Source organism: Sphaerodactylus townsendi, linkage group LG14 (genome assembly GCF_021028975.2).
Source record: "Sphaerodactylus townsendi isolate TG3544 linkage group LG14, MPM_Stown_v2.3, whole genome shotgun sequence".
Lineage (NCBI taxonomy): Eukaryota > Metazoa > Chordata > Lepidosauria > Squamata > Sphaerodactylidae > Sphaerodactylus > Sphaerodactylus townsendi.
Window position 1 is genome coordinate 38608278 of NC_059438.1, and position 23647 is coordinate 38631924.

The 23647-nt window shown below is 67.0% G+C and overlaps 1 protein-coding gene across 3 annotated transcripts in view; it reads right to left on the bottom strand.

Moving 5' to 3' along the window:
• Positions 1–23647, bottom strand: part of CXXC5 (CXXC finger protein 5) — a 114952-nt gene that overhangs the window by 10195 nt on the left and 81110 nt on the right. For 2 of the 3 annotated variants that reach the window (XM_048515726.1, XM_048515727.1), the window contains exons 2-3: positions 21501–22448; positions 1463–1565 (exon numbers count right to left, since the gene is read on the bottom strand). In XM_048515726.1, coding sequence (XP_048371683.1) covers positions 1464–1565; positions 21501–22268 — 870 coding nt within the window. In that variant the 5' untranslated portion in view covers positions 22269–22448 and the 3' untranslated portion in view covers position 1463. The remainder of the gene's footprint in view (positions 1–1462; positions 1566–21500; positions 22449–23647) is intronic. The other variant, XM_048515728.1, reaches the window with a different exon arrangement.

The window sequence follows — 23647 nt, forward strand, 5'->3', positions numbered from 1 at the left end:
CCGCATGCTGCATGGAAAAGTAATTTTCCCTTTTATTAGTCTAATTCCTCCCCAGCATTTTTCAATGAATGCCCCCCCTGGTTTCTAAGTGTTGGCGAAAGAGAAAAATATCTCGTAACATTTTCTACCCCGTGCATAATTTTATAGACTTCAATCATATTGCTTTTGCTGGCGTCTTCATGTCACAGGGTGCCACGCCTCTCAAGATGCCAGTCACTGATGTGAGTGAAACATTAGGAGCAAAAGCTACCAGACCCTGCTGCTGCTGCTGCTCCCGAGCACCTGGTCTGCTAAGACATTTGCCATCTCAGATCAAGGAGGATCAAGATTGGGAGCCATAAATCGACTTCTCCAAGCCCCTTTTAAAAGCTATCCAGGTTAGTGGCCATCACCACCACCTCCTGTGGCAGCATATTCCAAACACCAATCACATGCTGCATGAAGAAGTGTTTCCTTTTATTAGTCCTAATTCCTCCCCCCAGCATTTTCAATGAATGCCCCCTGGTTCTAGTGTTGTGAGAAAGAGAGAAAAATGTCTCTCTGTCAACATTTTCTACCCCGTGCATAATTTTATAGACTTCAATCATATTTGCTTTGCTGCTGCCTTTCATGTCACAGGTGCTACTTCAAGATGCCAGTCACTGATGTGAGTGAAACATTAGGAGCAAAAGCTACCAGACCCCGGCCACAAAGCCTGGAAAACCCAGCTGTATTGGAAACAGTCCACTGTCGAAGGGCTTGTCTTCGTGGGAGATGGAAGGGAATCCAAATGTGGTTTGAGGTGACCCCTGAAAGGTCAGTGAAAACGACGTGGATCAGGCACTCTGCTCCTTCCTCTTCTCTCTGCCTGTTTTGAGACACAATGCAGCCAGCTCCCCCCCCCCCACCCTCCTTCCCTGTCTGATGGAGATTACAATGTCTGACTTTCCACAGAGTCGAACACAGAAGTGGCTGAGCAGCCTGTGCGCTGTTTGACTGGCAGAGCGATGCTGATTTCCTTGACAAAGATCCCCGGGCCTCCTGCTGCCTGTCCCAATCCGCCCCCTCACTTCAACACATGGCAAATGAACTAGGCCAGAGCGCTGCGCAAATCAGAACGTGACTAAAGAAATAAAATCGGGAGATCGCCCAGCCTGCTAAAATAAGTGGGAACACCCATCGAGCGTATCTGCGAACCTTAGATAACTGCAACGTTTATCTCGGAGGGCTGAACATACTTTTAATCTGTTTGCATTGTTCTCAGTGTGCTGGTTAACAGCCAGTGTGACTCTGTGTGTGTGTGTGTGTGTGTGTGTGTGTGCGCGCGTGTGTGTGCGTGCGTTTGTGCATGAAAACAGCCAGCATCTCTTCAGGGTAGTGCTAAAAGAGACAAATGCATGAAAGGGAGGGTTGTTACTTCTCCCAGCGGAATGGAACCTCCATTTACAGGGGCAGTACACTTCTAGGATTAGGGGCTGAATACCTCAATGCGCTGCTTGTGAGATCCCAGGGGCATCTGGCTGGCTGGAAACAGAGTTCTGGGTTCGACGGACCTTGGGCTGATCCAACATGGCAATTCTTATGTTCTTGGGATCGGGAAGCAGGAAAAAGAGATTACAGGATGAAAAAAATATATTCAGTGGCTGATTTATCACCGTCATGCCTCAGTTCTCGGCTCTTCACACCCCAGCGGCTGGGATTCGTGGCCCTGTTTCGGCAAAGCACATCTTTGAAAGAGAAATGTCTTCCCCTCCCAACCGCTCTCTTCTGCAACCGCTTGGAAACGCAACCACGACAGAATGGAACTGTTCAAAACCCTAATTCTGGAGCAACCCCACTGAGATGACTCCAGAACCAGCTATACAGAAAAGAGATTTGCAACAGCTACAGAAAAGAAGGCTGCATGTGCTGCTACTCGCAAGGAGACTCACCAATGACGCTCCCTGAATCAGCTGGTGAGGCATCCAAATTTTTGCTCATCCCCCATTTTTAGGTGCACCGAATCTCTCCTGCGCACACTCATACAATTCAACGTTATATGGCTTTGCACAGAATGTTCAGCTAACACTGATCGGAGGAAGGCGCGATGATCAGGCATCGAAGCCGTGGGCAAACCTCTGCCGCCCGTCCTCCCCTCTCTTTCAGAGCAGCTGTGCGGACTACTGCTTCTGGAGACTTCTGGTCTGCTGAGTGCCACACCCTGAGGAGTTGGGCCAATGAGGGACCACATCAAAAGGCCCATCAATTCCTCCCAAACAAGGGAATACATACTACAGCTGCCACTGATCAGGGGTGACCAACCTATGGCACTCCAGATGCTCATGGACTACAACTCCCATCAGCCCCTGGCCACGCTGGCAGGGGATGATAGGAATTGTAGTCCATTAACATCTAGAGTGCCATAGGTTGGCCACCCCTGATAGGTACTCTATCTTTCCTATGGCAAACTTAACTAATCTTGAAGTGCCAAAACAATTGAGAGTCTTTACACTTGTGCGAGTGGTGTCCTGGAAGGCCGATACAAGACTCCTTGTCCGCAGAGAGAATGTCCCTGTGAATCTGGGCACATAGAAACAGTAGAATATGTGCTTCTTCACTCCCCAAAATGTACGTATTAGCTTTATTTTGCCACTGTTGTTTAGATTCCCAGATCAGACAGAACAATTTTATACCTCCACGTCACTTACAATCCTGATATAACTTACAGTGTGACCAGGTTCTGCGCAACAGCACTCGAAATAAATCGCAGGATGGTCTTTACAACACAGTTGGCTTAGTGACTTGACAGCTACAGCCTTCGGTTTAACAATTTTAGTGTCTTTTTTTTACCCCTTTTAGTACTGATGCTTATTGTTTTAATATGTTTTATCCTTTATGCTCTATTCCATAGGTGTCAAACTCACGGCCCTCCAGATGTTATGGACTACAGTTCCCATCATCCCCTGCCAGCGGGGATGGTGGGAACTGTAGTCCATAACATCTGGAGGGGTGCGAGTTTGACACCTGTGTTCTATTCCTTTATTTCATTCTCTTTAACAAAGACTTGACCACGGCTGCTTCTCACTGGGATTTCTATGCAGCCATTATAGATGGCAGCTGAGATAGGACCCATTCTGCATAGTTGTGTGGTCTGGATCAGAGACAGCTTGTTAACAGGGCCCTGTTTCTGATTGAAGGGGTTCAACCAAAATACAGCCAAATCCTGCCTGTAAGAGAACAGCAACCTTCCCTTGCCCAGTGTTGTCTGAGACTAAAAACACTGTTCAGCAATAAGGATTTATAGGAAAGTGTACAATGTTCTGTTATTAAAAGACCACAGTAGCAAGAACAGCAGTGAAATAACAATAACACAATGTTAGGTTGAGTGGAAAAGGTAATGCCTGGTGCAAAGAAGTTATGTCTAGCTTTAAAAGGGGTTTAGCTTTAAAAGGGGCTTGGACAGATTTATGGAGGAGAAGTCGATCTATGGCTACCAATCCTGATCCTCCTTGATCTCAGATTGCAAATGCCTTAACAGACCAGGTGATCGGGAGCAACAGCCGCAGAAGGCCATTGCTTTCACATCCTGCACGTGAGCTCCCAAAGGCACCTGGTGGGCCACTGCGAGTAGCAGAATGCTGGACTAGATGGACTCTGGTCTGATCCAGCAGGCTAGTTCTTATGTTCTTAAAGGCTTTTGTGGACAAAATCTACTGGCTTTTGTGGGTTTTTGAGGCTGTGTGGCTGTGGTCTAATGATTTTTGTTCCTAACGTTTCGCCCCCATTTATGCAGGCAAAACGCTAGGACCCAAACTACCAGACCCCAGCCACACAAACCAGAAAACCCACAACAGGAAGTTCAGAATATTTTTCTGCCCAGCCATCTAAAGTCAAAAAGGACCAGTGGCTTGGCTACTACAGACTTTGGGTGTGTCGGGGGACAGAAAAAGAAAAAAGCATTCCGGGATCCAGGTGACAAAATGCAGGTTTCCCTCCACAAGTCTGAAGCTCTACGTTTTGTTTAAAATTCCTGACTTTTATAGAAGTGAAAATTTTTTGGACAACCGTAATGTTATATATCGAGAAACTGGTGAAGATTAATATTGGGATAAATAATGATTTAATGTTCATGGGTGTAATGGAGGACAGAAGGGTAGATAAAAAATATAGCTACATGTATAAAATAATGATCAAAGCAGCACATGCAACAATAGCTTTAGGCTGGAAAGAAAAGAAAAAATGGACAATCCAGAAATGGTTGGAATATATTTGGGAACAAGTGACATTGGACATTTTCAAAATAATAACAAAAAATAGTGGCAAGATAAACAGAACGAAATGTTGAAGATATGGATGACCCTGTTTCCCCGAATATAAGACATCCCCGAAAAATAAGACATAGTAGAGGTTTTGCTGAAGTGCAAAATATAAGGCATCCCCTGAAAGAAAGACATAGCAAAGTTTTTGTTTGGAAGCATGCCCGACGAACAGAACACAGAAAAATAAGACACCCCCTGAAAATAAGACGTAGCGCATCTTTGGGAGCAAAAATTAATATAAGACACTGTCTTATATTCGGGGAAACACGAAATATGCGGAAATATGTGGACTGGATGAAAGAAGCTGGAGTCAATGAGGAGATAGGGGAGAAGAGATTACAAAGAATGAACTTACTGCTGTTAGACAAAACTATGGAGAAAATACAGGGGGGAGTGGGAAAAGGGGAAAAATGTATTTTTTGAAAACGAATGAAGAAGAGCATTAATATAAAATGGAATATTCAAATGATACAATAAAAAATTATTTTAAAAAAATTCCTGACTTTTGAGATTCTTTATTGGAAACGCTTGTTTTATTGTTGTTGAATCTGGCTCCTCAAATAAAGTAGCATCATCCCTCAGCTGGATATAGGGAGCTGTGCGCTGAAGGGCAGAGCATCAGCCGAGGAGGAATCGAAAGGGAGAGGGAGGTCTCGGCACAAGAATTCAGAGGACGTTCATCTGCCCTCAAGATGAAGCAACTGGTTGCTCTTCTCACGTCTCTAGCATCTGTATCATGCACGTCAGCAATCCAAAAAGCGACCCCTTCTCTCCTAATATTTTCCTAGAGGATTGCTGCAGATTCAATCCACTACAGAGAGATGAAGAAGAAAGAAGAAAGAAAGAAGAAGAAGAAGAAGAAGAAGAAGAAGAAGAAAGAAGAAGAAGGAAGAAGAAGAGAGAAAGAAGAAGAAGAAGAAGAAGAAGAAGGAAAGAGAGAAAGAGAGAAGAAGAAGAAGAAGAAGAAGAAGAAGAGGAGTAGAAGGAGGGAGGGAGTAGGAGGAGGAGTTTGGATTTATATCCCCCTTTTCTCTCCTGCAGGAGACTCAGAGGGGCTTACAATCTCCTTGCCCTTCCCCCCTCACAACAAACACCCCGTGAGGTAGGTGGGGCTGAGAGAGCTCAGAAGAACCGTGACTAGCCCAAGGTCACCCAGCTGGCGTGTGTGGGAGTGCACAGGCTGATCTGAATTCCCCAGATAAGCCTCCACAGCTCAGGCGGCAGAGCTGGGAATCAAACCCGGTTCCTCCAGATTAGATACAGGAGCTCTTAACCTCCTACGCCACTGCTGCTCCCAGGAGAAACTCTTCACCTGCTTGGCTCATCAGATATGGAAGCACTGGAACAATCTCCTCAAAACCATCCACTGGTCCAGCCATTAAAATAGCCTGGCGGATTTCATCTTTGTACCGTAAACCGAACAATGGTAGCAAATAAAAACCTCTGCTCAAACACTGTAGCCAAGATTTCCCCAATGACTTAACCCCTTTTTGTGAACCGCAGTATTCTGAGTCACAGACGCTGGTGTGGGGAGATACCTGACAAGCCAATCAAAACTGTGGGAGTTTCCAATACGGCAAGCAGGTAGCACTCTCGAACAGGAAGGGTGCCAGCTAGCCTTCAACTCCACACACAAAAACCACTGAATTCAGCACTTCCACTCCCAATTTTCTACCCTGACGGGGATGGAGATTGGCTCAAACGAAGGCAGGTGAAAGTCAGGGCCGGTTCCAGCCCTGCGATTTCTATGCCCTGAGTTGCCCTCTCCTTCCGGAGTGGAATAACTTATGCAAATAACCTCAATCAATGTATACGTGCTAAATTTCCACAATTTATACGGGGAGGGGGGGTCTCACGGAAGTCAGCATTTTTGTGTGTGCGCAGAATACCGCTGTTCCTTAATGCATACTGGTAGGTCAAGAGGCTCGGCAAAGCTATTTTTTCCTCACTGCCAGCGGATTCCTGTCTGCAAGACTTAAGTTACTTCGCGTGAACCTCGATCAAAACTGAAAAGCAGAGGAGGCTTTGGAAGTTGCATCGCCTGGAAGAAATGGCCTGCATGAAAAATCTCGAGGAGGCAGAATATCGTTATCATACTTGTGACCATTTATGTATTTTTAAAAGTCACTATTGACTTATTTTTATATATATCTACAACTGCAAGGATGCGGATAGCCAAAGTATGGAAGAATGAAGCTTCACCCCCCCCCCACCCCCCCCCCCACCCCACCAAAAACCCCCCCCCCCCCCTCCCCCCCCCCCCCCCCCCCCCCCCCCCCCCCCCCCTCCCCCCCCCCCAACCCCCCCCCCCCCCCCCCCCCTCCCCCCCCCCCCCCCCCCCCCCCCGCCCCCCCCCCTCGCCCCTCCCCCCCCCCCCACCACCCCCACTCGCGCCACCCCACCCCCCCCCCCCCCCCCCCCCCCACCCACCCCCCCCCGCCCCCACCCCCCCCCCCCCCCACCCCCCCCCCCCCCCACCCCCCCCCCCCCCCACCCCCCCCCCCCCCCACCCCCCCCCCCCCCCACCCCCCCCCCCCCCCACCCCCCCCCCCCCCCACCCCCCCCCCCCCCCACCCCCCCCCCCCCCCACCCCCCCCCCCCCCCACCCCCCCCCCCCCCCACCCCCCCCCCCCCCCACCCCCCCCCCCCCCCACCCCCCCCCCCCCCCACCCCCCCCCCCCCCCACCCCCCCCCCCCCCCACCCCCCCCCCCCCCCACCCCCCCCCCCCCCCACCCCCCCCCCCCCCCACCCCCCCCCCCCCCCACCCCCCCCCCCCCCCACCCCCCCCCCCCCCCACCCCCCCCCCCCCCCACCCCCCCCCCCCCCCACCCCCCCCCCCCCCCACCCCCCCCCCCCCCCACCCCCCCCCCCCCCCACCCCCCCCCCCCCCCACCCCCCCCCCCCCCCACCCCCCCCCCCCCCCACCCCCCCCCCCCCCCACCCCCCCCCCCCCCCACCCCCCCCCCCCCCCACCCCCCCCCCCCCCCACCCCCCCCCCCCCCCACCCCCCCCCCCCCCCACCCCCCCCCCCCCCCACCCCCCCCCCCCCCCACCCCCCCCCCCCCCCACCCCCCCCCCCCCCCACCCCCCCCCCCCCCCACCCCCCCCCCCCCCCACCCCCCCCCCCCCCCACCCCCCCCCCCCCCCACCCCCCCCCCCCCCCACCCCCCCCCCCCCCCACCCCCCCCCCCCCCCACCCCCCCCCCCCCCCACCCCCCCCCCCCCCCACCCCCCCCCCCCCCCACCCCCCCCCCCCCCCACCCCCCCCCCCCCCCACCCCCCCCCCCCCCCACCCCCCCCCCCCCCCACCCCCCCCCCCCCCCACCCCCCCCCCCCCCCACCCCCCCCCCCCCCCACCCCCCCCCCCCCCCACCCCCCCCCCCCCCCACCCCCCCCCCCCCCCACCCCCCCCCCCCCCCACCCCCCCCCCCCCCCACCCCCCCCCCCCCCCACCCCCCCCCCCCCCCACCCCCCCCCCCCCCCACCCCCCCCCCCCCCCACCCCCCCCCCCCCCCACCCCCCCCCCCCCCCACCCCCCCCCCCCCCCACCCCCCCCCCCCCCCACCCCCCCCCCCCCCCACCCCCCCCCCCCCCCACCCCCCCCCCCCCCCACCCCCCCCCCCCCCCACCCCCCCCCCCCCCCACCCCCCCCCCCCCCCACCCCCCCCCCCCCCCACCCCCCCCCCCCCCCACCCCCCCCCCCCCCCACCCCCCCCCCCCCCCACCCCCCCCCCCCCCCACCCCCCCCCCCCCCCACCCCCCCCCCCCCCCACCCCCCCCCCCCCCCACCCCCCCCCCCCCCCACCCCCCCCCCCCCCCACCCCCCCCCCCCCCCACCCCCCCCCCCCCCCACCCCCCCCCCCCCCCACCCCCCCCCCCCCCCACCCCCCCCCCCCCCCACCCCCCCCCCCCCCCACCCCCCCCCCCCCCCACCCCCCCCCCCCCCCACCCCCCCCCCCCCCCACCCCCCCCCCCCCCCACCCCCCCCCCCCCCCACCCCCCCCCCCCCCCACCCCCCCCCCCCCCCACCCCCCCCCCCCCCCACCCCCCCCCCCCCCCACCCCCCCCCCCCCCCACCCCCCCCCCCCCCCACCCCCCCCCCCCCCCACCCCCCCCCCCCCCCACCCCCCCCCCCCCCCACCCCCCCCCCCCCCCACCCCCCCCCCCCCCCACCCCCCCCCCCCCCCACCCCCCCCCCCCCCCACCCCCCCCCCCCCCCACCCCCCCCCCCCCCCACCCCCCCCCCCCCCCACCCCCCCCCCCCCCCACCCCCCCCCCCCCCCACCCCCCCCCCCCCCCACCCCCCCCCCCCCCCACCCCCCCCCCCCCCCACCCCCCCCCCCCCCCACCCCCCCCCCCCCCCACCCCCCCCCCCCCCCACCCCCCCCCCCCCCCACCCCCCCCCCCCCCCACCCCCCCCCCCCCCCACCCCCCCCCCCCCCCACCCCCCCCCCCCCCCACCCCCCCCCCCCCCCACCCCCCCCCCCCCCCACCCCCCCCCCCCCCCACCCCCCCCCCCCCCCACCCCCCCCCCCCCCCACCCCCCCCCCCCCCCACCCCCCCCCCCCCCCACCCCCCCCCCCCCCCACCCCCCCCCCCCCCCACCCCCCCCCCCCCCCACCCCCCCCCCCCCCCACCCCCCCCCCCCCCCACCCCCCCCCCCCCCCACCCCCCCCCCCCCCCACCCCCCCCCCCCCCCACCCCCCCCCCCCCCCACCCCCCCCCCCCCCCACCCCCCCCCCCCCCCACCCCCCCCCCCCCCCACCCCCCCCCCCCCCCACCCCCCCCCCCCCCCACCCCCCCCCCCCCCCACCCCCCCCCCCCCCCACCCCCCCCCCCCCCCACCCCCCCCCCCCCCCACCCCCCCCCCCCCCCACCCCCCCCCCCCCCCACCCCCCCCCCCCCCCACCCCCCCCCCCCCCCACCCCCCCCCCCCCCCACCCCCCCCCCCCCCCACCCCCCCCCCCCCCCACCCCCCCCCCCCCCCACCCCCCCCCCCCCCCACCCCCCCCCCCCCCCACCCCCCCCCCCCCCCACCCCCCCCCCCCCCCACCCCCCCCCCCCCCCACCCCCCCCCCCCCCCACCCCCCCCCCCCCCCACCCCCCCCCCCCCCCACCCCCCCCCCCCCCCACCCCCCCCCCCCCCCACCCCCCCCCCCCCCCACCCCCCCCCCCCCCCACCCCCCCCCCCCCCCACCCCCCCCCCCCCCCACCCCCCCCCCCCCCCACCCCCCCCCCCCCCCACCCCCCCCCCCCCCCACCCCCCCCCCCCCCCACCCCCCCCCCCCCCCACCCCCCCCCCCCCCCACCCCCCCCCCCCCCCACCCCCCCCCCCCCCCACCCCCCCCCCCCCCCACCCCCCCCCCCCCCCACCCCCCCCCCCCCCCACCCCCCCCCCCCCCCACCCCCCCCCCCCCCCACCCCCCCCCCCCCCCACCCCCCCCCCCCCCCACCCCCCCCCCCCCCCACCCCCCCCCCCCCCCACCCCCCCCCCCCCCCACCCCCCCCCCCCCCCACCCCCCCCCCCCCCCACCCCCCCCCCCCCCCACCCCCCCCCCCCCCCACCCCCCCCCCCCCCCACCCCCCCCCCCCCCCACCCCCCCCCCCCCCCACCCCCCCCCCCCCCCACCCCCCCCCCCCCCCACCCCCCCCCCCCCCCACCCCCCCCCCCCCCCACCCCCCCCCCCCCCCACCCCCCCCCCCCCCCACCCCCCCCCCCCCCCACCCCCCCCCCCCCCCACCCCCCCCCCCCCCCACCCCCCCCCCCCCCCACCCCCCCCCCCCCCCACCCCCCCCCCCCCCCACCCCCCCCCCCCCCCACCCCCCCCCCCCCCCACCCCCCCCCCCCCCCACCCCCCCCCCCCCCCACCCCCCCCCCCCCCCACCCCCCCCCCCCCCCACCCCCCCCCCCCCCCACCCCCCCCCCCCCCCACCCCCCCCCCCCCCCACCCCCCCCCCCCCCCACCCCCCCCCCCCCCCACCCCCCCCCCCCCCCACCCCCCCCCCCCCCCACCCCCCCCCCCCCCCACCCCCCCCCCCCCCCACCCCCCCCCCCCCCCACCCCCCCCCCCCCCCACCCCCCCCCCCCCCCACCCCCCCCCCCCCCCACCCCCCCCCCCCCCCACCCCCCCCCCCCCCCACCCCCCCCCCCCCCCACCCCCCCCCCCCCCCACCCCCCCCCCCCCCCACCCCCCCCCCCCCCCACCCCCCCCCCCCCCCACCCCCCCCCCCCCCCACCCCCCCCCCCCCCCACCCCCCCCCCCCCCCACCCCCCCCCCCCCCCACCCCCCCCCCCCCCCACCCCCCCCCCCCCCCACCCCCCCCCCCCCCCACCCCCCCCCCCCCCCACCCCCCCCCCCCCCCACCCCCCCCCCCCCCCACCCCCCCCCCCCCCCACCCCCCCCCCCCCCCACCCCCCCCCCCCCCCACCCCCCCCCCCCCCCACCCCCCCCCCCCCCCACCCCCCCCCCCCCCCACCCCCCCCCCCCCCCACCCCCCCCCCCCCCCACCCCCCCCCCCCCCCACCCCCCCCCCCCCCCACCCCCCCCCCCCCCCACCCCCCCCCCCCCCCACCCCCCCCCCCCCCCACCCCCCCCCCCCCCCACCCCCCCCCCCCCCCACCCCCCCCCCCCCCCACCCCCCCCCCCCCCCACCCCCCCCCCCCCCCACCCCCCCCCCCCCCCACCCCCCCCCCCCCCCACCCCCCCCCCCCCCCACCCCCCCCCCCCCCCACCCCCCCCCCCCCCCACCCCCCCCCCCCCCCACCCCCCCCCCCCCCCACCCCCCCCCCCCCCCACCCCCCCCCCCCCCCACCCCCCCCCCCCCCCACCCCCCCCCCCCCCCACCCCCCCCCCCCCCCACCCCCCCCCCCCCCCACCCCCCCCCCCCCCCACCCCCCCCCCCCCCCACCCCCCCCCCCCCCCACCCCCCCCCCCCCCCACCCCCCCCCCCCCCCACCCCCCCCCCCCCCCACCCCCCCCCCCCCCCACCCCCCCCCCCCCCCACCCCCCCCCCCCCCCACCCCCCCCCCCCCCCACCCCCCCCCCCCCCCACCCCCCCCCCCCCCCACCCCCCCCCCCCCCCACCCCCCCCCCCCCCCACCCCCCCCCCCCCCCACCCCCCCCCCCCCCCACCCCCCCCCCCCCCCACCCCCCCCCCCCCCCACCCCCCCCCCCCCCCACCCCCCCCCCCCCCCACCCCCCCCCCCCCCCACCCCCCCCCCCCCCCACCCCCCCCCCCCCCCACCCCCCCCCCCCCCCACCCCCCCCCCCCCCCACCCCCCCCCCCCCCCACCCCCCCCCCCCCCCACCCCCCCCCCCCCCCACCCCCCCCCCCCCCCACCCCCCCCCCCCCCCACCCCCCCCCCCCCCCACCCCCCCCCCCCCCCACCCCCCCCCCCCCCCACCCCCCCCCCCCCCCACCCCCCCCCCCCCCCACCCCCCCCCCCCCCCACCCCCCCCCCCCCCCACCCCCCCCCCCCCCCACCCCCCCCCCCCCCCACCCCCCCCCCCCCCCACCCCCCCCCCCCCCCACCCCCCCCCCCCCCCACCCCCCCCCCCCCCCACCCCCCCCCCCCCCCACCCCCCCCCCCCCCCACCCCCCCCCCCCCCCACCCCCCCCCCCCCCCACCCCCCCCCCCCCCCACCCCCCCCCCCCCCCACCCCCCCCCCCCCCCACCCCCCCCCCCCCCCACCCCCCCCCCCCCCCACCCCCCCCCCCCCCCACCCCCCCCCCCCCCCACCCCCCCCCCCCCCCACCCCCCCCCCCCCCCACCCCCCCCCCCCCCCACCCCCCCCCCCCCCCACCCCCCCCCCCCCCCACCCCCCCCCCCCCCCACCCCCCCCCCCCCCCACCCCCCCCCCCCCCCACCCCCCCCCCCCCCCACCCCCCCCCCCCCCCACCCCCCCCCCCCCCCACCCCCCCCCCCCCCCACCCCCCCCCCCCCCCACCCCCCCCCCCCCCCACCCCCCCCCCCCCCCACCCCCCCCCCCCCCCACCCCCCCCCCCCCCCACCCCCCCCCCCCCCCACCCCCCCCCCCCCCCACCCCCCCCCCCCCCCACCCCCCCCCCCCCCCACCCCCCCCCCCCCCCACCCCCCCCCCCCCCCACCCCCCCCCCCCCCCACCCCCCCCCCCCCCCACCCCCCCCCCCCCCCACCCCCCCCCCCCCCCACCCCCCCCCCCCCCCACCCCCCCCCCCCCCCACCCCCCCCCCCCCCCACCCCCCCCCCCCCCCACCCCCCCCCCCCCCCACCCCCCCCCCCCCCCACCCCCCCCCCCCCCCACCCCCCCCCCCCCCCACCCCCCCCCCCCCCCACCCCCCCCCCCCCCCACCCCCCCCCCCCCCCACCCCCCCCCCCCCCCACCCCCCCCCCCCCCCACCCCCCCCCCCCCCCACCCCCCCCCCCCCCCACCCCCCCCCCCCCCCACCCCCCCCCCCCCCCACCCCCCCCCCCCCCCACCCCCCCCCCCCCCCACCCCCCCCCCCCCCCACCCCCCCCCCCCCCCACCCCCCCCCCCCCCCACCCCCCCCCCCCCCCACCCCCCCCCCCCCCCACCCCCCCCCCCCCCCACCCCCCCCCCCCCCCACCCCCCCCCCCCCCCACCCCCCCCCCCCCCCACCCCCCCCCCCCCCCACCCCCCCCCCCCCCCACCCCCCCCCCCCCCCACCCCCCCCCCCCCCCACCCCCCCCCCCCCCCACCCCCCCCCCCCCCCACCCCCCCCCCCCCCCACCCCCCCCCCCCCCCACCCCCCCCCCCCCCCACCCCCCCCCCCCCCCACCCCCCCCCCCCCCCACCCCCCCCCCCCCCCACCCCCCCCCCCCCCCACCCCCCCCCCCCCCCACCCCCCCCCCCCCCCACCCCCCCCCCCCCCCACCCCCCCCCCCCCCCACCCCCCCCCCCCCCCACCCCCCCCCCCCCCCACCCCCCCCCCCCCCCACCCCCCCCCCCCCCCACCCCCCCCCCCCCCCACCCCCCCCCCCCCCCACCCCCCCCCCCCCCCACCCCCCCCCCCCCCCACCCCCCCCCCCCCCCACCCCCCCCCCCCCCCACCCCCCCCCCCCCCCACCCCCCCCCCCCCCCACCCCCCCCCCCCCCCACCCCCCCCCCCCCCCACCCCCCCCCCCCCCCACCCCCCCCCCCCCCCACCCCCCCCCCCCCCCACCCCCCCCCCCCCCCACCCCCCCCCCCCCCCACCCCCCCCCCCCCCCACCCCCCCCCCCCCCCACCCCCCCCCCCCCCCACCCCCCCCCCCCCCCACCCCCCCCCCCCCCCACCCCCCCCCCCCCCCACCCCCCCCCCCCCCCACCCCCCCCCCCCCCCACCCCCCCCCCCCCCCACCCCCCCCCCCCCCCACCCCCCCCCCCCCCCACCCCCCCCCCCCCCCACCCCCCCCCCCCCCCACCCCCCCCCCCCCCCACCCCCCCCCCCCCCCACCCCCCCCCCCCCCCACCCCCCCCCCCCCCCACCCCCCCCCCCCCCCACCCCCCCCCCCCCCCACCCCCCCCCCCCCCCACCCCCCCCCCCCCCCACCCCCCCCCCCCCCCACCCCCCCCCCCCCCCACCCCCCCCCCCCCCCACCCCCCCCCCCCCCCACCCCCCCCCCCCCCCACCCCCCCCCCCCCCCACCCCCCCCCCCCCCCACCCCCCCCCCCCCCCACCCCCCCCCCCCCCCACCCCCCCCCCCCCCCACCCCCCCCCCCCCCCACCCCCCCCCCCCCCCACCCCCCCCCCCCCCCACCCCCCCCCCCCCCCACCCCCCCCCCCCCCCACCCCCCCCCCCCCCCACCCCCCCCCCCCCCCACCCCCCCCCCCCCCCACCCCCCCCCCCCCCCACCCCCCCCCCCCCCCACCCCCCCCCCCCCCCACCCCCCCCCCCCCCCACCCCCCCCCCCCCCCACCCCCCCCCCCCCCCACCCCCCCCCCCCCCCACCCCCCCCCCCCCCCACCCCCCCCCCCCCCCACCCCCCCCCCCCCCCACCCCCCCCCCCCCCCACCCCCCCCCCCCCCCACCCCCCCCCCCCCCCACCCCCCCCCCCCCCCACCCCCCCCCCCCCCCACCCCCCCCCCCCCCCACCCCCCCCCCCCCCCACCCCCCCCCCCCCCCACCCCCCCCCCCCCCCACCCCCCCCCCCCCCCACCCCCCCCCCCCCCCACCCCCCCCCCCCCCCACCCCCCCCCCCCCCCACCCCCCCCCCCCCCCACCCCCCCCCCCCCCCACCCCCCCCCCCCCCCACCCCCCCCCCCCCCCACCCCCCCCCCCCCCCACCCCCCCCCCCCCCCACCCCCCCCCCCCCCCACCCCCCCCCCCCCCCACCCCCCCCCCCCCCCACCCCCCCCCCCCCCCACCCCCCCCCCCCCCCACCCCCCCCCCCCCCCACCCCCCCCCCCCCCCACCCCCCCCCCCCCCCACCCCCCCCCCCCCCCACCCCCCCCCCCCCCCACCCCCCCCCCCCCCCACCCCCCCCCCCCCCCACCCCCCCCCCCCCCCACCCCCCCCCCCCCCCACCCCCCCCCCCCCCCACCCCCCCCCCCCCCCACCCCCCCCCCCCCCCACCCCCCCCCCCCCCCACCCCCCCCCCCCCCCACCCCCCCCCCCCCCCACCCCCCCCCCCCCCCACCCCCCCCCCCCCCCACCCCCCCCCCCCCCCACCCCCCCCCCCCCCCACCCCCCCCCCCCCCCACCCCCCCCCCCCCCCACCCCCCCCCCCCCCCACCCCCCCCCCCCCCCACCCCCCCCCCCCCCCACCCCCCCCCCCCCCCACCCCCCCCCCCCCCCACCCCCCCCCCCCCCCACCCCCCCCCCCCCCCACCCCCCCCCCCCCCCACCCCCCCCCCCCCCCACCCCCCCCCCCCCCCACCCCCCCCCCCCCCCACCCCCCCCCCCCCCCACCCCCCCCCCCCCCCACCCCCCCCCCCCCCCACCCCCCCCCCCCCCCACCCCCCCCCCCCCCCACCCCCCCCCCCCCCCACCCCCCCCCCCCCCCACCCCCCCCCCCCCCCACCCCCCCCCCCCCCCACCCCCCCCCCCCCCCACCCCCCCCCCCCCCCACCCCCCCCCCCCCCCACCCCCCCCCCCCCCCACCCCCCCCCCCCCCCACCCCCCCCCCCCCCCACCCCCCCCCCCCCCCACCCCCCCCCCCCCCCACCCCCCCCCCCCCCCACCCCCCCCCCCCCCCACCCCCCCCCCCCCCCACCCCCCCCCCCCCCCACCCCCCCCCCCCCCCACCCCCCCCCCCCCCCACCCCCCCCCCCCCCCACCCCCCCCCCCCCCCACCCCCCCCCCCCCCCACCCCCCCCCCCCCCCACCCCCCCCCCCCCCCACCCCCCCCCCCCCCCACCCCCCCCCCCCCCCACCCCCCCCCCCCCCCACCCCCCCCCCCCCCCACCCCCCCCCCCCCCCACCCCCCCCCCCCCCCACCCCCCCCCCCCCCCACCCCCCCCCCCCCCCACCCCCCCCCCCCCCCACCCCCCCCCCCCCCCACCCCCCCCCCCCCCCACCCCCCCCCCCCCCCACCCCCCCCCCCCCCCACCCCCCCCCCCCCCCACCCCCCCCCCCCCCCACCCCCCCCCCCCCCCACCCCCCCCCCCCCCCACCCCCCCCCCCCCCCACCCCCCCCCCCCCCCACCCCCCCCCCCCCCCACCCCCCCCCCCCCCCACCCCCCCCCCCCCCCACCCCCCCCCCCCCCCACCCCCCCCCCCCCCCACCCCCCCCCCCCCCCACCCCCCCCCCCCCCCACCCCCCCCCCCCCCCACCCCCCCCCCCCCCCACCCCCCCCCCCCCCCACCCCCCCCCCCCCCCACCCCCCCCCCCCCCCACCCCCCCCCCCCCCCACCCCCCCCCCCCCCCACCCCCCCCCCCCCCCACCCCCCCCCCCCCCCACCCCCCCCCCCCCCCACCCCCCCCCCCCCCCACCCCCCCCCCCCCCCACCCCCCCCCCCCCCCACCCCCCCCCCCCCCCACCCCCCCCCCCCCCCACCCCCCCCCCCCCCCACCCCCCCCCCCCCCCACCCCCCCCCCCCCCCACCCCCCCCCCCCCCCACCCCCCCCCCCCCCCACCCCCCCCCCCCCCCACCCCCCCCCCCCCCCACCCCCCCCCCCCCCCACCCCCCCCCCCCCCCACCCCCCCCCCCCCCCACCCCCCCCCCCCCCCACCCCCCCCCCCCCCCACCCCCCCCCCCCCCCACCCCCCCCCCCCCCCACCCCCCCATGTAGTCCATGAACATCTGGAGAGCAGCAGGTTGCAGGCCCCTGAATTAGATGGACCTTAGAACAACCAATTCTGGCTGAAGACATTCCTAGAGGTTTGGAGGCAGAGCTTTGAGCAGGCAGAGGAAGGACTGAGTAGGGTACAATCTCATAAAATGCCAGAGAGTTCTCTCTCCAGAGCTACCTCCTTCTCCAGGGGATTGGTCTCTGTAGCCTGGAAATCAACCCCAGATTCTGGAGGACGGCAATCCTAGAATACCTAGTTCACAGGGAGAATTAATCCACGACTATACCGTAATCCTGCCTCGAAGCTGCTCCGTTTACATGTGAGCCCAATCCAACATAAAGATTTTTTTAATGAAATTCGTGAACACTGCCCCTTCTGTGAAAAAGCAGCTGGGCAGGCAACACGGAGTGGAGAAGTGAAGGGGAGGAAGCGCTTAACCTTCCACAGTTCATCACATCTCCGTTGGCTTCCAGGTGGATGTTTACTCTTGCAAACAGGAATCCAGGGCCCATCCAGGCAAAAAGCAGTGGAGGGAAGGGGGGAAGCCATTGGGCAAAAGAAGGGTTAAGTAAATGCCTCCTTCCCTAGCAGCAGCAAGTGGAGCATTACTGCACAGAAGAAGAAGAAGAGGAGGAGGAGGAGGAGGAGTTTGGATTTATATCCCCCCTTTCTCTCCTGCAGGAGACTCAAAGGGGCTGACAATCTCCTTGCCCTTCCCCCCTCACAACAAACACCCTGTGTGGTAGGTGGGGCTGAGAGAGCTCCGAGAAGCTGTGACTCGCCCAAGGTCACCCAGCTGGCGTGTGTGGAAGCGTACAGGCTAATCTGAATTCCCCAGATAAGCCTCCACAGCTCAGGCGGCAGAGCTGGGAATCAAACCCGGTTCCTCCAGATTAGATACATGAGCTCTTAACCTCCTACACCACTGCTGCTCCATGTAGGTCTGCCTGAAATCTCCCGATTATGTTGGCTTAACATGCTCTTTTGTACTGTCGTTTAGGATACGTTGGAAGCACGATGTTCACTGTCCCCAAAGTTGTACATAAACATATGGAAACAAGAATCAATTTTGTAGGATCTGGAACACAATTTTCAACTGCTGATTTAAATGCCTCCCAGTGGAAACGCTTCCCACTCCATCCAATCAATCTGATGTTCAAAGCACGCCAGCACCTCCATGGGACCACAGGACCTAAAAGGTAGCACTCAAACTGCTGTTCAGAAAATTGGGTAGGCTTGCCTCAACGTCTGGGAGACTACAATCTGTTCCACAGAAGGGTGGTAGTTGAGGTGCAGCAGGTGAGAAAGTTGTATGCTTCTGTATTAGGACATAGTCCAGAACGAATATGAGAATTATCATTCATTTTTACGCACTGGCTTTGTCAAAACCATTATTTTGTGCATTACTGAACATCGTACTTTGATTGTTGGTTGCTTGTTGCTGCAATTTAAATTGCAATAAGAACTTGCATGAATGTAACAAATTGTACATTATTGAGTTTCTGTGTATGTATATATATATGTGTGTGTATATGTATATATATACACACATATACACACACACGCACACATATATATATATGTATAGACTGTAAGATGGTAAAGGTTAGAATGTTTCTTTTTTGAGTTTAGAGATATGTAAACCTAGCTGGAAGTCCTTCCTTCATGTTTCCTTCCTTCTTTCCTTCCTTCCTTCCTGCCTGCCTGCCTGCCTGCCTGCCTCTTTCTCTCTCCCTTTCTCTCTCTTTCTTTTCTCTTGCAATCTCTTGCTTAATTGCTCATAAATGATTGTATTATGAATTATATGATAATGAACTACTAATAAACTTTTTTTTAAAAAGAACATCGTACTTTAAAGACAAGACAAGATCTGTAAAGAGATGCCTACAATTCCTCCTAAGGATGCTTTCTGACTATAAAACCCAACTCACACTATTTGACATCTTGACTGTTGGTCATTCTTTTAAAAATGGCCACTGCAATTTCTACAAATCTACTATTCAACAAAATGTTAGTGTTCAAAGAATTAGACTACAGTGCCCAGGAATACAGTAACACGCTTATTAGCCTGTATTTGTTGGCTGAACAAAAGAAAGCCTGATGCATCAACGACACAGCATTTGTGTTGCTTGCACAAGGTTCCTCATCTCCAACATTATTGGTTTCAAAATCTTCCGTAGCCATGTGTGACATCTGCAGTAGACAGCAATCCTGCTCACGTCACAGTGAACACACATCCAGCCTCAGTGTTCCTGAATGTACATGCCTACATGTGTTTGTAAGAAAAGAGTCGTGTAGGGGCTCACTTTATCAGTGTAACTGGGGACCAGTCCCTAGATCAGGGGTCGGGAACCCACGGCTCCTGAGCCTCAAGCGGCTCTTTGCTGCTTCTCGTGCGGCTCCCGGTGTGGCTGCCCCTTCCTGGGCAAGCCCGGGCAGAAATTAAAGGCAGCGAGGTAAGCGGGGGAGCGAGCGAGCGGGCGGGCGGGCGGGCGGGCAGGCAGGCGAGCGGGGGGGCAGGAAAGCGGGTGGGAGAGTGGGGGCGAGCGGGCGGGGAAGCGAGCGGGCGGGGAGGCGAGCGAGTGGGCGAGCGAGCGGTCGGGCAAGTGAGTGGGGGAGGGGACGAGCAAGCGAGCAGGGGGCGGGGAAGCGAGCGGGGGCAAGCAAGCGGGCGGCGAGTGGGCGGGCGGGAAAGCGGGTGGGGGAGTAAGGGCGAGCAGGCGGGGGGCGGGCGAGTGAGCCAAATGGCTCTTTGAGCGGAAAAGGTTCCCGACCCCTGCCCTAGATAGTTGAGTCTGACTCACATGTTCAGCTATAGCCATTGATTGTAACAAGAAAATTACACAAAACACATGTGTTATACGGTAACAGCGTTCACTTATGCTCCGGGCTTGTAGGGGAGGTGGCCTCACATGTTCAGATGCTAACCCTAAAAAGCCAGACTTCATAACTGATTTGGGAAGGTCACCGAATGGATACACCGCATTCAGTGTGGTTTGGGGAGAGGCCAGTGGTGATCGTGTTTTGCTTCTAACACTCAATGTTGCCTCCTTACAACAAGCTGAAAATTAACTTGGAAAGGACATGAATCCATTTCAAAATAAACGAGCTTCAAAAACGTTAGGAAAAAGATGCTAGAAAAAAAAATGTTTCAACGAGACAACTGAAGATCTGGCAAGAAAAGCCTTTTTAATGCAATCCTGTGCAGAGTTACTCCAGTCTAAGCTCATTGAAATGTATGGGCTTACACTGGAGTAACTCTCTTTAGTAGTACAGTGTTGTTGTTCCAGTGTTATAAAAGGTGTGAGCATTCAAGCCTAGTTCTCACAAAGACCAGTAAGGTGCTGAAACTGCGTGTGGATTCTGCCACTTCAGACTTCAGGTGACTCTCACGTGATATGATGTTGCCAGCATGGAGTAATAGTTAAGAGGGGTGGACTCTAATCTGGAAAAACAGGTTTGATTCCCCACACCTGCACGTGAGTGGTAGAATTGCATTTGTTTCCCCGCCCCTCCACGTGAAGTCTGCTGGGTGGCCTTGGGCTAAGCCCCAGTTCTCTCTGAACTCTTTCAGCCCCACCTACCTCTGAGATTGGTCGACATTCCTGCGACTTTAAGTTACTTCTGAACCTAAAGTTCAAGCTGCTAAGCTGCATTCGACCTAAGTGCTCCGCACAACCACTGGGATCGACGTGGTTTTGTACCAGCTTCGCCCCGTGTGACAGTCAAATTTCCGACTCCAGTTGGGAACGACTACTTTTTCAGGGAACCCTGCTCGAACTCAGCTCGATTCCTGTGAAGTGCAGAATCTCTGGTGCCAGGAGTCCCCCATTCAGCCAATCACAGCTGAGTGTTTCGGGCATGCGTACAGCTGGCCAATAAAAAAACGCCACCTTCGTCCCTCCATTCCTGTGGTAGTTTTTTTCATAACGTGTGTGGGGATAGACGGAACATGGCCGTAGAACAGTTGCCAATCGGAACAGAGCGGCGAAGAGGCCCAGGATGATTCCGCCCTCCGAGCTGGGATCAAGCTGGTTGCAGTGGGGAACAACAATGGCTTCGACCTAGGTTAGTACCCTTCTCAGGGAACTGGGTCGAACCTATTTTACTCGTGTGCGGAATCGCCCAAGGTGTCTGTTGTGGGACGAAAAGGGAAGGCTATTGTAAGCCACTTTGAGACTCCTTACAAGAGAGAAAGGTGGGGTATAAATCTGAACTCCTCTTCTTCTGCCATAGGGGGGGACAGACGGATGGACAGGACGTAGATGTGGACAGGACGTGGACAGAACATTCCTACACATTACAACCTGGGACATCCCTGTGGCAAAGAGACTGAGCCATGAGTAAGGAAAGTCTCCAGCTCAGATCTTCCCACAGCAATACATTCACTGGCTGACCACAGGCAAACCCACTCACTCAGCTGTCCCCACCCTGATCTGCAATCGTAATAATGATCCATCCTGTAGGATTATTATAAGCATCACAAGATGATGTTTGCAAAGGGCTCTACCTGCTCTCAACACAGTAAGTACTACATATTGTTTGACCTTATGTAAAAAGTTAGAATTATCAGGGAAACAGCTAGCCTAGAGCCCTTTGTCCCGGTATGCTATTTTCTTTGGGGGGTGTTATTTATGTGTAGGAGCCCCCATCCTGAGACACCCCCTTGCTGCCTGCAGTCTGAAGAGCGTCTCACAAACCTCACCAGAACCAGGCCCAAGACTCAAAATGGCTGCCAAGGATTTAGGGAGCAGCCCTCAGCCATCCCAAGGAAGGCTGGTGTCCTGGAAACCATTTCTCTCCTGGTTTTCAGTCAGAGCCGCAGGCAGGTGCAACAGGTGAGGAGAACGGATTTGTTTCGCACAATATCAAAAGGCAAGACCTGCTAACGGCTACGAACCCCCGGCCAACTCCACTTCCAATCCTCATCAGAGGGGATTCTGGCTCCACACAAGATCTGCAGAGGGAGGGAACCTAGAAAGCTGCTCCACCAAACCCAATTACCTCCAGCGCGGCAGAAGGCTTCTTTTTAAGTTCCTCACATTTCCGGAATTTGCAAATCTGGTGCCCAGTTTTACGGTTCCTACAACTGCTGCACTGCTCGCAGTTTATCCGTCGTCTGCACGGAGGGCACATGCCGCAGCGTTTCCGTTTCTTTTTCCCTGAATTGATGGCAGACGCCAACTCATTCTGCATTGGGTACTCGGCTAAGCCGGCCATATGGAGCGCACTCTCCGCCAGGAACACCCCAGCAGGGGTCATGATGAAAAGGCCGGGGTTGATCGGAAAAGCCCCCAGGTAAGGAAAATCAGACGGGCTGTTCATCGTCTCTGCCGCCGAAACCGCTTCCATGTCTGAGATGCCCATGCCGTGGTCGTTCGGCAAGGGAATGTGCTCCTGGACGACTCTTTTGAGCAGCTCCGTCGACTGGGCGAACTGCTGCAAGATGCTCTGTCCCTCTGAAGAAAGATCTGATTTGCTCAGCAGGTCGGCGATGTTTTTGTGCTTTGAGGTAGAATTGCTTTTATCCAGAGCAGCTTCATTGCCATTGGCTACGGGGGCAACTTTCTCCGAATGTTCGCTTAACGAGCTGGTGCTGCCGAAAGTGGAGTAGTGGGACAGCGGGCGGGACTTCTTAAGACTTTTATTCAAAGGTTCGCTGATTATCCCGCTTTTATTCCTCCTTTCCGAATTGGCGGAGGGCTGAGAGTCACTGGGGTTGTTTTTCCCCGGCTTAATTCCAGGGGACTGATGGGGGCCGGGGTCAGACATCTTTCCAACGGAAGGAGAGCCCCGATCGCAGAACAGCCCCCGGCCGCTGTGGAAAATAACCAAGCAACAGAGTAATAATCCTAAAACACAAAAACGATTTGGAAGAAACCAGGACTGTCTTCAGTGTAGATCCAGGGCCATAATTGTCTCAGGCAGGTGTCCTATACAACACGCACGGCTCTGGAAGTAAAAAAGGAGAAGAGTTAGTCAACAGCATCTGCGAAAGCAAAGGGGGCTCGAACAGGGGTTTTCACTGTCCCTCCTCTTTCAACTGAGGAGCATTTGAGGTTAGAGTAGGAGGTTAAGAGCTCGTGTATCTAATCTGGAGGAACAAGGTTTGATTCCCAGCTCTGCCGCCTGAGCTGTGGAGGCTTATCTGGGGAATTCAGATTAGCCTGTACACTCCCACACACGCCAGCTGGGTGACCTTGGGCTAGTCACAGTTTCTGGGAGCTCTCTCAGCCCCACCCACCTCACAGGGTGTTTGTTGTGAGGGGGGAAGGGCAAGGAGATTGTAAGCCCCTTTGAGTCTCCTACAGGAGAGAAAGGGGGGATATAAATCCAAACTCTCTCCTCTCTGCTGCACGGCTCCCCCCACACCCTCACCAAAAGCAAGATAAATGCAGACAGTTAAATGCAAATAGTTGTTTATAATATGTGATGGGCTTGGGCGGGCAACCATGTCGGAACAGCAACTGCTCGAGACAAACATGTACGAAGGCACAAATCGAAACCACGGGACCGATAAGTTTCCTGGGCGGCACTCTTCTTCTTCCCTTCTACCTTGCAGACAGAAGACGACCAACCTCCCTTTCCCCATTTACTTTGTCAATATTTGCATACCTGGTCGGGACAATGAGCTGGCCTCATCCTGAAGCAACGTGAAATAGCTGCTCCAGGCAGCCAACTCCCAGAGGGACGTGTTCTGGCCTCCCATCCCTTTCCCTATGTATCATTAGAAGCAGGAGATATAACGGGTGCGTGTGTGTGTGCGTGCAAAAATGCCCAAGACCACTGCTAAATTAAACTGATTTTTAATTCCACGGGTACACCTATTTATTACGGTTCATTTATTATTTAAGCGACAACCACTCTCCACAGCTGCTGCGCAAGGGAGAGAACCACGTCACGCACCAAGCGAGGGACAAAACGGAGAGACAAAATTAAGGGGCCGCCTGCAACGGCAGAAGCTCCCAACGTTCGAACAGTGTATTCGACGACATTAACAAGGGCGCGCTCCGCATGTGTGAAAGAGCAGCAAAAGCCGAAATAAAATCCTTGGTTCTAGGGAGGGAGGGAGAGATGCTATGAAAATATGTGTTTCCATTCGTGGAGCATTGCTGCTGTAGCCAACTGACCCAAACAGGCAGCAGGTCTGT